The sequence below is a fragment of the Neolamprologus brichardi genome, chromosome 18 (assembly GCF_056152115.1).
Source record: "Neolamprologus brichardi isolate AB-2024 chromosome 18, ASM5615211v1, whole genome shotgun sequence".
Taxonomy (NCBI): domain Eukaryota; kingdom Metazoa; phylum Chordata; class Actinopteri; order Cichliformes; family Cichlidae; genus Neolamprologus; species Neolamprologus brichardi.
Window position 1 is genome coordinate 3,373,138 of NC_142121.1, and position 12,386 is coordinate 3,385,523.

The window sequence follows — 12,386 nt, forward strand, 5'->3', positions numbered from 1 at the left end:
TCTTTTAAATCCTGAAATGTAACTAATGAGTGAAAGCAATCTTTTCATTTTTCATCAAAAATGTAGTTTAACTAAGAATTGTAATCTAAATCAATGATCATATGATAGCGCTCAATATTTTAGACAGAAATCAGCAAACATTAAATTATTTTTTCAACATTTTAAGAAAATTATATATGAAAATGTAGGTGTGACAGGGTTGAGACTAGCATAACAAGGTTGAAGATGGTAACAGGGTTGAAGAGACAAATACAGCTTTACATATAAACAGTTGTTTACTCTTAAATTCAATGTACAGGGCTTTCCATTAGCATTATATCTCACTTTGTAACCATAGGAAGGACACCAGATACAAATTGCCGTAGAATCAAGTTTTATTAATCTCAAGTAAAAACAACGACAACAGCACATTAACAACTAACAAACATTGTTAGGCATAAGAGAGCCTTATGAGGTGTGCTAAAAGTCACCTCATCCTTGCTCCGATAACATACAATTAAACTTGATGAACTGGTTGAACTAATAACAATAATAATCAGTTAACGATTTCAATGTGTCTGTCTGTATCAGTGCCTGTGTCCATGTCAGAGTTTTTTTGCATGTGTGTGCTTGCTTCGGTGTGTGTGTCTGTATGCATGAATGTGCCGGTTGTTTCATGAATTCATCTTGTGAGTCGGTTCCACACCTCTTTCAAGACTTCCACTTGGCGCTTTGTCACAGCCCGTGGGGGTGGAATGAGTTCAAGGACATCATCAAACAGGTACCAGAGGATATCATCCTTATGCGGCCAGAAGAATCGGTTTAACCCAACACGATGCATGCATTTGACCTGGACTTGTGTTGTTTGTATGTTTAGAATGATGCCTGGATATAAATCATCATCATATCTGAGAATACACCATTTACCAATCAGCTCTGGACTTTCCCACTGGATTTCTTTTTCTGGATTCCCCCCACTGCCTGTCTGTGATACAGCCGTTTCTATCTTCTGGCCAAAAGTGAAACACTTGGTGTTGAAACACTTGCAGTTAAACTGCTTCCGTGTTGTGCACATGCAGCTTACATCACGAACCATCAGTTCTCCTGGAGCTACAGTAATGACCTGGTGAATTCTCATGGTTCCAGGAACAGCTGGTATCTGCTTCGGCATTTTCTCCATAGCTTCCTCAACATCTTCACTTTTCACAAAGAACAGTTTCACACTTGTGTTTGTTTCAGATAAGGCCCTGAATAACTCTTCTGCATCTGGGATATCATGCCCCTTTGCTACCATCATGTCAGCTGCTCTTTTTAAGGCTCCCCCAACACCATCTGGTGCTCCTTTTCCATGACTAGCCTCAAAAAAATTCCAAGAACCAGCCTTGAATCCTCTTCTGTCCAGTTCTGTAGTGAAAAGGTAGAAGTTTCCTCGTTGTTTGTATTGTGTACAGGGTCCGTCGCTTAAAAAGTGCAGCACAGACACTTGTGGATGTTGGCCTTGAAGGTAATCTAGCACAGGATTTAGGTGCTGCCATATTGCTGGAGGGCCTTTATGTCTACTGGGAGAGATGGTGCTAAAGCTCACAGGCTCTGAGAGTCCACCAACATACAACACACCAGTATGAAGGGTGGCCTACTGATGTGAAGCCCCAAAGTGGACCGCCTGAACTTGAGAACTGTATTTACAACTGTAGTTTTCTGAGAAGTCAACATGTATCAAAGCCTCGTCCCCTGACATGTTGTTCTTCAGCTCACGGCAGAAGGCATACTGCTGCTTGATATTAAAGTGATGCATTTTAAATTTCTTTACAAAGCTCTGGAAGAGCTCAATGAGGTCCTCTTGTGTGCCCTCCACAGATTTCTTGACTGTCACCTTGACAGTTGCCTTTTCTCCCTTTTTGTCTATCTCCTTTTCCTCTATCACCCACTGGGTAAATGATGTGGTTGCGGTGCTGTTGTATGCACTTGTGATGTGGACAGTTTTGTTCTTGCAATGGACACACTCTCCATACATACAACTCTTGCTGGATGAGTTGCAGCAAACCTTCTCTATCAACTCTTCAATGTTGGCAGTCTCAATGAGTTTCAACTGATGGAGCTTCACTGCCAGAAAGTTGAGATTTTCATGCAACTTACACATGCATGTGTCACGTTCAGAGAGTGTTGGATTCACAACCCAAAAGGGGCGAAGATGACAGAAAAGGGAATAGGATATCATCTGGTCTGGGTTTTCTGCCAAAAACCTTCTGTGGATATTTTCTATCGTGTCCATTAGGAACCTCTTCTGCATTTTTAATTTGTCCTTTGTGAGTGTTTGTTTGGTTCCTGTGGTCATTCTACTCACGTCATCCCTGAGATAGAACGCCTTGATTCTTTTTTTGAAGGCTTCAGTGAACCTGCTGGTCATCTTTCTTTCAAAATGAAGACTGTCATGATGTCTAAAATTCTTGTTTGAAAATCCGAGGGAGTCACTTGCAAACTTTTGCAACCTGTATTTTTTTATAATTCTCCCTGTCGCAACTTTGGCAATCAGTTGCCTTTCTCTGTCCTTGGTGGCTTTTTTGTATTTATTCCTAATATCTTCAATGAGTGATTCATGGAAAAGTAAGGTTTTTTTTATTTGGGGGTTAACAAAGCAATTTGAAGTGAGTCATGTTATTTTCGACTGTGGGGAATCCGAAAATTTCTTTGAACGTTGGCACCTTTTTTTGTATCTTTCTTTGCTTTTTCTTTCTTTTTCAAGTTTTTCCTGGAGTTCCGCTATTTGCCTCTTGAGTTTATTTTTTTCTGTTCTGTACTTTTTCCGAGCCACCAGACGTTGCCTATAAAATAAAGCAATAAAAGTTGATTTGGGTGTGGAAAATTATGCCTTTTTCCTCCTGCCCTCCCTGTTTCTAAAATGACACTGTGAAAGTGACATAAAATGACATTTTCACTATAACACTGTTAACTACCCATTGCCCTAACCTTGAAGATCTTGGCTGTGAAGGCTGCTCTGGGTGATCTTCCTGATCAGGACTCTGTGGAGGAGTGCTAATGTTCTTGAGCACTTCTTTCCTCTCGTTGCTCCTATGGTAAGCTGCTCTCCACATTTTTCTTTTCTTACGCTGTTCTCTTTTACTCAGTTCATTAACTTCTTTCTTCTTCCCTGCCTCTACATTCTTTCTCCATCTCTCACGCTCACTCTGCAGGTATCTCTCCCTTCTTTCAGGATCAGCTTTAAGGCGTTCCCAATACTTCCTTTGCCTTTCTGCTGCTGTTGTTGGTGCCATCTTACTTGCATCCTTAACATGGAACATAGATCACATTCAGCATGCATACAGTATAAGAATGGTGATTGAATATAATCATAATTAATTTAAATAAATGGATAACTTAACAACCAAAGTATTAAAATCTCAACCCCATCACAATCTCACAACCCCGTTACAATCAAAAACATAACAGGGTTGAGTGTGACGGGGTTGAGATTTTTGCACAAACTGGCCGCTGCTTAATGTAGTGAATACCAGACAGAGAGCACATGGCATGCATGAAATTCAAAATCACCATATATTCATGAACTAACAAAAAACGTTTTCATAAGTAATAGTTTTCTATCTTTTTTTCATGTTACGGTGTTGAGTCATTGAGGTTGACGACCACAATATCACAAGATAAATGACTAAAATAAAGGAAAAGATGGGAGCAACTTGCCTGTCTCTGTGGTCCTGTTGTCCAAAAGACTTCAGTGATGTCACTTCCTGATGTATATGGAATTCTGGATCACACCATTGTATTTATGGGGGTGGGATCATTTGTGTAACGGGGTTGAGGGGTTACTCAGGTACAGAAATAATTGTGATTTTAATGAATAATTAACAATTAAATTTGAAAAAAACAAATATTAACAACAAAAGAGCACAAATAGATGTTTAGGTTATATTAAAATTTATTGACTTTTTAAAAAGTTTTATTTGGTATTTTCAAAGTAAACTTTCATCAAGGCCATGAGGGACATGACAAAATAGGTGGTGTCAAATGAAAAAACTGTATTATTTCCCATAAAAAGATAAAAAATTATTTAATTTTTTTACACTGTATTAAAGGGTACATTTTAATACATATGTAAAGCTGTTTAAATTGAAAGTTTGGTGACCAAATAGATGAAATACACCATAAAAGGTGAGAGGGACTCAAATTGTGCCATTTTCATGGAATGACTCGAAAATGTTCTCACAGTGTTCTTCACTCACAGACTGTAACATCAGCTCCAGTTTCTGATGTGTTTGTTACTGACACAGCTGATGTCCACAAAATACAAGAAACACCATTAAAATAACAAAGCCCAACATTGATGCACTGGAACATATTACAGACATTTGGCAGCTGAAGTCAGAATTTATATTTAATTTTTCCATTGAAGAAGTTTTTAGCACAGACTGTTTATTTATTTATAGATTTTTCTCTACTGAATTTGTTTGAAATATTTACCTTTGAGTCATTGGTTCCAAGATTGGAACATGTTGTTGGTCTCAAAGCACCAATGACTCAAAGGTAAATATTATACTGGATAATGTGTTAGTATATAAGACTTTGTCTTTTTTAACAAACAGCTCATCTATCAGCTGTCAGCAGAACTGTAGAACTTCAGATCCTGAAGTGTGTGAGGACAGAGAAGAGTCAGCTTTACTTCAGGTTTGATGGATAAACTTTCACAGTTTGTGATGATTCTGTTCTCTTTGTGATTTTAGGAGCTGCCCTCAGCACCACCCAGTGACATCACACACATCATCCTACATGTTCACTCTTTGTCAGTGGAAGCTGCAGCTGTTTTATTGATAAAGTTAAAGACAAAAAGTCAAAGGGATTAAACATCCAGTTCCAGCCTGCTTGACTGTCTTCCAACAGTTTGAGCCAGTGTCTAATTCTGCTTTAAAAGATATAATTGATCATCTCAAAATCTCTGGTTCCCCGCACGATATTCTTCCTTCTCGTTTCTCTAAGGACGTTTTACATGTTATTGGTCCTTGTGTCTTATCCCTGCTGAATGCATCATTGTCATCAGGTTGTGTACCGTCTGTCTTTAAGCATGCTGTTGTGCAACCTATTATGAAAAAGAAAAATCTTGACCCTAATGGTCTCACTAACTACAGGCCGATCTCCAAACTCCCTTTTATTTCCAAAATATTGGAAAACAACTTCAGGCATTTTTAGATGCAAATGGTATTAATGAAAAGTTTCAGTCTGGTTTGAAACCTCGCCCCAGCACAGAGACAGCCTTACTTAGAGTTTTTAATGATCTTCTTTTAACCGTTGACTCTGGCTATTCCGTGGTTATAGTTTTACTTGACTTGACTGCTGCTTTTGACATGGTTAACCACAACATTCTTCTATCAAGATTGGAACATGTTGTTGGTCTCAAAGGTACGGTTTTAACTTGGTTTAAATCCTACCTCTCAGAGAGGTCGTTATCTGTTGCTATGGGGCAACACTCCTCGGCCTCTGCCCCTATTTAGTGTGGTGTGCCTCAAGGGTCTGTGCTTGGTCCTGCTCTCTTCTCTTTGTACATGTTAAAGTTAGGATTAATTTTTAGAAAATACAACATCTCCTTTCACTGTTATGCTGATGATATCCAGATTTATTCACCTTTGAAATCCGATGTGACTGCTTCTTTGCAACCTCTGTTCAACTGTTTGCATGAAGTTAAAATTTGGTTATCACATAATTTTCTTACATTGAACGAGAACAAGACCGAAACCATAGTATTTTATAGTCACACTCCACTAGACCAGTTAGCTGATGCCCTTGGCCCTCTCGCTAGCCATCTCTCGCCTACTGTAAGAAACCTCGGAGTGTTCCTGGATGGCTCGTTTAAACTTGATGTAGTGAAGTAGATTCTGGGGTAGGATTTTACATGATGTCCACAAACGCACCACTAACATCCACACCTTCCCAGTTGATGATTAGCAGGCTTATAAGGAACAGCTGCGCTTCACTATCAGAAGGAGGCATTTGGCAGTCTTGTCCATCCAAGGTGGCTGAGAGCATTAGGCAGCTAAGCACTGCAGATCTCTCAAGGAAAGCTACTGAGTTTAGTATTGCCCTTTAGAGTGGTAAGTAGTGATGGTGAGATGAAGCCTCATGATGAACTGAAGCTTTCCACCCAATTGGTCGACTCATGGCTCGAAGCATTGTGATGATTCATTTGCTCTACTGCGCCATCAAGTGGACAATTCAAGTGAAGCGGGCTCTGTGATTATAATGATGTGTAAACCTCTAAACTGAATAAATTGTTTTCTTGGTTATTTATCCCGAATATTGTCTCAGTATGTGTGATACAAAAGAGAAAGTGGAAACTATCAGGACAGAGTTTTGGTATGATTGTGTAACTGTTAGCCTCAGACAGTCAGTCAATAGTATAATTCAGATCATAGATCAGTACATTTGCATATTTTTATAACTATAAAAAGAAAGCTGACACTTTCGAGACTTTATCTAATGTGTAAGCATCACATCAGATGCCTTAGATTAGAATCAGTGAGCTGTCGGCTTTCAGCCCCGACCGTGTCCGTGCTGTCTGGTGAGAAAGGCGACATCTCACTGATTCTGATGCGTCAGCGCTTTGTGTTTACGTCTTTGTGCAGAATCGGTGTACCTACTCTCATTTACTGTTTTAGCTGTTTGGTGGTGGTTGAAATGTAGTAATATTTATATTAAAAATCGATTCAGGATTTTAATGAATCGATATCACGTTATCCAAGCTAGAATCGATTTTAATCGATAATCAAAACCCGCTAGTACCTGTGTAATCATGCTTATGTACATCTGGATAATGACACAAACTAGTATTTGGCACTTCACTTTTTAATAAACTAAAAGACAGAAATCAGATTATAGGATCTGTAGTGTTGTTTATTTATATTATGGTGCTTATCATTTGTGATATTTATTACTGTGTGCATACTTTATTAGGAGAGATAAAATAAAATAAAAAATCTCTTCCTTCCTGGTTCCATCGAAGAAGAAATGCTCAAGTAACTATGTAACACGTACATGATCCAATTCCACAACACAGTGTGATGGGAAATCAGCTGTGTTTTTCTGCCCATTTTATTTCGAATCTGGCACGAACCGGTGAATCAGTCCCTGAATCAGTCACGTGGTGCGGACTGCCCGCGAGGCCTCGAACGTCACTGCATACGTAATCAAAGCAAGCCTCGATACCTGCTTCACAGACACGCCCCCAAGATTACCCGACACGCGATTCGGCGCTTCGACACACAGGACACATCACTAGTGGTAAGTGGGACTCTTATGTTCATCATAACGTGGCATATAGTAGGGTGGACTTTGACAACTGTTTCCCTTCTTTGTTGCAGGTTTGCACTATACTGCTGCTGTCTTGTTGTTATGCGATGCTTTTATAATGAACAGTAATTTGGGGTGTATTTGTTTTATGTAGAGCTTTTACTAATTTGTCTAACGTTTTATGCTTTCTTTTATTGTGTTAGTGGAGGTACGGCCGCTTGTTGAGGGGCGAGGCACGTGAGGTGGAATCCCCTCCCCGATGCATGCGAGTGTACACACCGGGCATAGGTAGATTGCACCGTTTAGTGTGAGTGAGGTCTGCAGTGAAATCACACGGGTGAGTAATTGGTGGCACCCTTGGGCACTCCTCCCTGTAGGTTGCCTCCTCAAGTGGCCGGTCTCCACCATTTTGTTTAGTTATTCTTTTAACATGTTGTGATTGTTTTTAGGGTAGCATCGTGGTAGGGAGTCTGGTCGTTTGGTTAATAAAGTGTTTTAATTATCTATTTTGCCGTCTCAACCCTGCTACCTTAGGTGCCTTTTTGATTTTATAATTCTATGTTTTTAGTAGTTCTTAATAAGCTTTGATTTGTAAAATTCATCTGTCTCACCTCTGCCGTTAATGAGTCTGTGGGCTTTGGTAGCCAGTGTAATGCTTACTTTGGCAAGAGAAATCTTTCCTAACTCCCTCCCCCTGTCAATATCTTAGTTACCGTCCCCGGTTATTCCTCATCGCGACACCACAATCAGGCATGGTGTCGACAGGATATTTTCAGGCAGAGATTTGTTGCATGTTTTTTGTTTTGTTTCGATTTTGGGGGGTTAAATCTGTTCGGTTTGTCTAGTTATTGTAGTGCAGCGGCAAGACAGCAGCAGCGTCGGGACGGACTTCTGGTTTTTATAAAGTGATATTTAAATACTCTGGTTTATTATGGAGGAAGAGCTCACACAGCTACGAGACTTGGTAGCTCAGCTGCAAGCAGAAAATCTGCGGATGCGGCAAGAGCGAGCGTCGGAGCAACCTGGCACCAGTGCTGCTGCTACAGGTTCATCCACCAATGGGCATTCTGCTGTTTCAGCTCCCACAACTGAGAGACTGATTTATATTCCTCGGGAGAGGAAGTGCCCATGGTTCAACGGTAAGACTTGTATAGGTATTGCCGAATGGGTGGACGAGGTGCAGGTCTGTTTGAGGGTACGACATCTTTCACCAGCCGACCAAGCCCTTTTCATCTATGATCATCTAGAAGGCTAGCCCAGAGAAGAGATTAAAAATCGGCTTCCAGAGGAGAAAGACGATCCCGAAAAGATTTTGACTATTTTACAGGAACTGTATGGATGTACTAAGTCATGTCTCTCTGCAGGAAGAGTTCTTTTCAAGACGACAGCAGGAGTGAGAAACATTGCAAGAGTTTTTGCATGCTCTTATGTGCCTCATGGATAGAGTTGTGAAACAGTCACCTCATGTTCTCCTTAACAAAGATGTGTTGCTTAGAGACCAGTTTGTTGAAAATGTGCTTGTTTCTTATGCAGAGAATTAAAACAGTATGTCTGCAGCCACCTTGATGGATGTTCGTTGTGAGGCTATTTTATGGGAGTATGAAGGTATTCAAGGGGGTGGAAGGGGTAGAGGCTACACGGTCCCCTCGGTAGCTGGGTTTCAGCACACTGTTCAGGAGGTCCCTCTTAGCAGTAACCAGCCAGTTACTGCACCCTATCACCCTGAATTACATGAATTAAAAGAGATTCTCAAAGATCAGCAAAAGCAGTTAAATCAGCTCACAAGGAGTCTTGTGGCCTTGAACAGCGTTCCCAAAACCTATAAAGCTTCACGTAACAGGGCAGCAATTTGCAGACAGTGCCAGAAGGTTGGGCATTCTGCTGGGGAATGCACTGGTGAGCCCACAATAAAACATGCACAGCCAGCTGGTACTGTAGCACAATCCAGCTCGAATGATACTGCTTGTTCCTCCAATCAGGGAAGCTTCTACCCCCCTGAAGCATCGAGTCAAGGTTCAGGTGGGGCCTCCTTAAGCTCAGAGGCTGTAGTATCTAACCCTGAAAGTTTGGTATCCGTATGCCCCAACATGAAGGTATTAATGGGTGGAGTATGGGTGCCTTGTTTGGTGGACACCGGGTCCATGGTGTCCACAATAACTGAGAGCTCTTTCAGAGAGCATTTAGAGTCATGCGGCCTGGATAGACTTTGGTCGTGCAACTGGTTGAAGTTAAGTGCTGCTAATGGGCTAGCCATACCCTACATAGGCTATTTTGAATTAGCTGTGCATCTGTGTGGTAAAGAGATTACCCTTACAATTACACCTTACCAGGTAAGGTGTAATTGTATTATGAGCCATAGTGCTTGGTCTGTTTGTCCTATGTAAATCAATTGCAGTTAGAGGCTACATTAATTTTCTTTCTGTAAGCACTTATTGAAATTATCTGAGCACATTACAAGTACATATTTGCTTACTCTGTATGCTCAAATGTGACCCGTTATAGCCAACAGAAAAAAGGCAGAGGCCCAAAAAACAGGTGGGGGTCCTCCACCACCACCACTCACAGAGGCTGAGCAGTTGGCCCTCAGCCAAAACAGTGGGCGCCCTGTGCCTGAAGGCATCTCTGCGGGGACATCCTCTGAGTCAATAACCCCGCAAGACACAAGTGCCTACATAAGAGATAAATTCAAAATAATACATGATGTGCATACATCCTTTCTTCACAGTCACCTTTGCAGAGCATAATGACAATGAAGTGTAAGGTGATTGGTATATGTTTGTTAATTGCCATTTGGTCCCTTGTAAGTTATAAGTGACCTGTATAAACCTCATATTCTATCAGTTGATGGTGATGGTGTACTGCATCTGGTGCAGCCTCCTATTGAGCCAGACCAACATGCAGTTGTGAGTACTCTTAATACTCCACAGATTATATGAGTTTACAGTAGAACAGCAATGTTGTTCATTTCTTTACTACAGGAAAATAATGAAGAAACATTGACAGCTGTTACAGAGGAGGAAGCAACAGAGACACTTCATGAGGTTTACATCTTACAATGGAAAATATAACAATTGAATAAAATGTGGTACTATAATAAAACCATGGACTTTCTATGTCTCTAACAGAGTGATGATGGAAATGAAGAGGAAGAGGGTCCAGCCACTTCTCCAACAAACCTTCCCTCAGTAAGATGTTCAGCACTGATTTACAACCAACCTAAGTAGGCATGTACTATGAATGTCAATGCTATTTTCTGTGTTTCAATAGCTCCCTGTAAAGCAGCTGTACAAGACCTATTTGATCAAGAAAATAAAAAAATGCGACTTGGAAACGGAACACTTCAAGCAGCAGATCCAAAAGACCAAGATTGAGATTTTACTGCTGGAACATCAGTTAAGGGTGGGTGAAGTGGTCAGAGATGGACGAATTATTTCAGTGTTTGAACAACATAATAATATACTTATTAATACTTTGTGTACAGGAAATACAGGCGACCAATAAAGCCAGTTGAACAAAAAATCTGTTTATTCTTCTTTCAACATGTTGAGGTGATGGGTCAAAGGAAATGATTGTGACATATGGTGTCTCTGACTGCTCTTCCATCTTGTATGTCCGCGGGAGGGTCAGGATGTTCATGGTTTGGATCACTGCTGATGTTTGGTTCAGAAGGACAGTGTTCTCCTCTAATTGTGGCAATGTTGTGAAGAATCACACATGCCACAATAATGTCACATGCCCTTTCTGGGGTGACCCTGAGTCTTTGAAGGCACTGGAACCGGGCCTTAAGCATTCTGATAGTCATTTCAACTCTGGCTCTTGTCCTGCAATGAGCCAGATTATATCGCTGCTGTGGGCCCGGTTCAGGGTCAGGGTAAGGGGTAAGCAAATAGGGTAAACATGGATACCCCCTATCACCAAGCAAGTAGCCAGTGAACTCTCCTAAGACAGAAGGATACACTTCAGTTCAAATGTCCCTGTAGCAATTGGTCTTTATATATTTTAAAGTATTTTCAACTCACCATGTCCAAATTTTGTGCTCAGTGCACATTCACGAAAAATTCGTGAGTCACGAACAGAGCCTGGCCACTTGGCTTCCACATTTGTGATAATGTTGGCAGCATCACATATGATCTTCACAGTGCAGAGAACACAAATTAGCATCCATTACTATAATGAAATAATTTGTTAGTCTGAAATGCTACAGGGAACTATGTACCTGTACATTAATGCTGTGGAAAGACTTCCTGTTCACATAGTCTCCTTCATTTACTGAAGGAGCAATGATTGGAATGTGAGTGCCATCTATACAGCCAATCACGCCTGGGAACCCTGAAAATAAATGTAAAATTTAAGTAGTAGTTCAAGTATCACCACATCATGAATTAAGTTTTGTTCATCCTGATACCTGCAATTTTGTGGAATCCCTCTTTGATAAATCTTGTGGGTCTATGACCGGGGAACACCACAAACGAGTACAGGAGACGTTTCAGTGCAACTGTAACATTCCTGACTGCCCGACAGACGGTAGCCTTGGAAACGTGCTCAGCGTCACCAATATTATACAGAAAGCTCCCGTTTGCAAAAAAACCGAAGTGCAATACAAATAATATGTACAGAACTGAGAGAATGTCCTCGATGTGTCACATGAGCAATATTAGGCCTGAGGATGTTGTTCAAATAAATTATAGATTGTGCTGAAAAACGGTAACGTTCACACAGAAAATCATCAGGAAATGATAAAATGTCCAAACGTGCTCTAATCACTCTCCCGGCGGAGAGCTCTGGGGAGAATTTGGGCTTCAACATCTACTGGCTCTTCAAGGAAGGGGCACGCCATGTCTGACACTTCCTACAGTCAGGTTTCCGACAAAGAGGCGGAGAAAGTCAGGGTTAGATGAAGTAAACCTGCTAGGGGGCAGGTTAGCTTCACGGAGTGTGTCGTCATAGTAACTCACTCAGAATTAATCTAAACTCGCTTTGTGAAACCGAAAACCCAGAGTTTTTGTTAACTCAGGGTATACTTACTCAGAGTTTGCACTAAACCGGCTTTCTGAAACAGGGCCCTGATCTCCCTGTTGGAGCTCAGTCTGGGGGGAGTTATTTTTTTCTCCTTATCT

General features: G+C 40.9%; 1 protein-coding gene and 1 pseudogene across 1 annotated transcript; one reads left to right on the forward strand and one right to left on the reverse strand.

The window, feature by feature from the left end:
- Positions 1–661: 661 nt before the first annotated feature.
- LOC148097321 (uncharacterized) lies at positions 662–1,774 on the reverse strand (annotated as a pseudogene).
- Positions 1,775–8,200: 6,426 nt separating this feature from the next.
- LOC148097322 (uncharacterized) lies at positions 8,201–10,770 on the forward strand. The gene is made up of 6 exons (XM_087832400.1): positions 8,201–8,408; positions 9,772–9,946; positions 10,109–10,172; positions 10,248–10,310; positions 10,395–10,454; positions 10,537–10,770. The coding sequence occupies exons 1-6, from the start codon at positions 8,201–8,203 to the stop codon at positions 10,768–10,770; spliced, it is 804 nt and encodes a 267-aa protein (XP_087688526.1).
- The last annotated feature ends 1,616 nt before the right edge of the window (positions 10,771–12,386 follow it).

Excerpts from the sequence above, each read along its gene's own strand:
- LOC148097322 (XM_087832400.1), top strand. The coding sequence starts at position 8,201 with ATGGAGGAAGAGCTCACACAGCTACGAGACTTGGTAGCTCAGCTGCAA. Across the intron at positions 8,409-9,771 it reads GAAGTGCCCATGGTTCAACG|CCAACAGAAAAAAGGCAGAG; the intron begins GTAAGACTTGTA and ends GACCCGTTATAG. Across the intron at positions 10,455-10,536 it reads CTCCAACAAACCTTCCCTCA|CTCCCTGTAAAGCAGCTGTA; the intron begins GTAAGATGTTCA and ends GTGTTTCAATAG.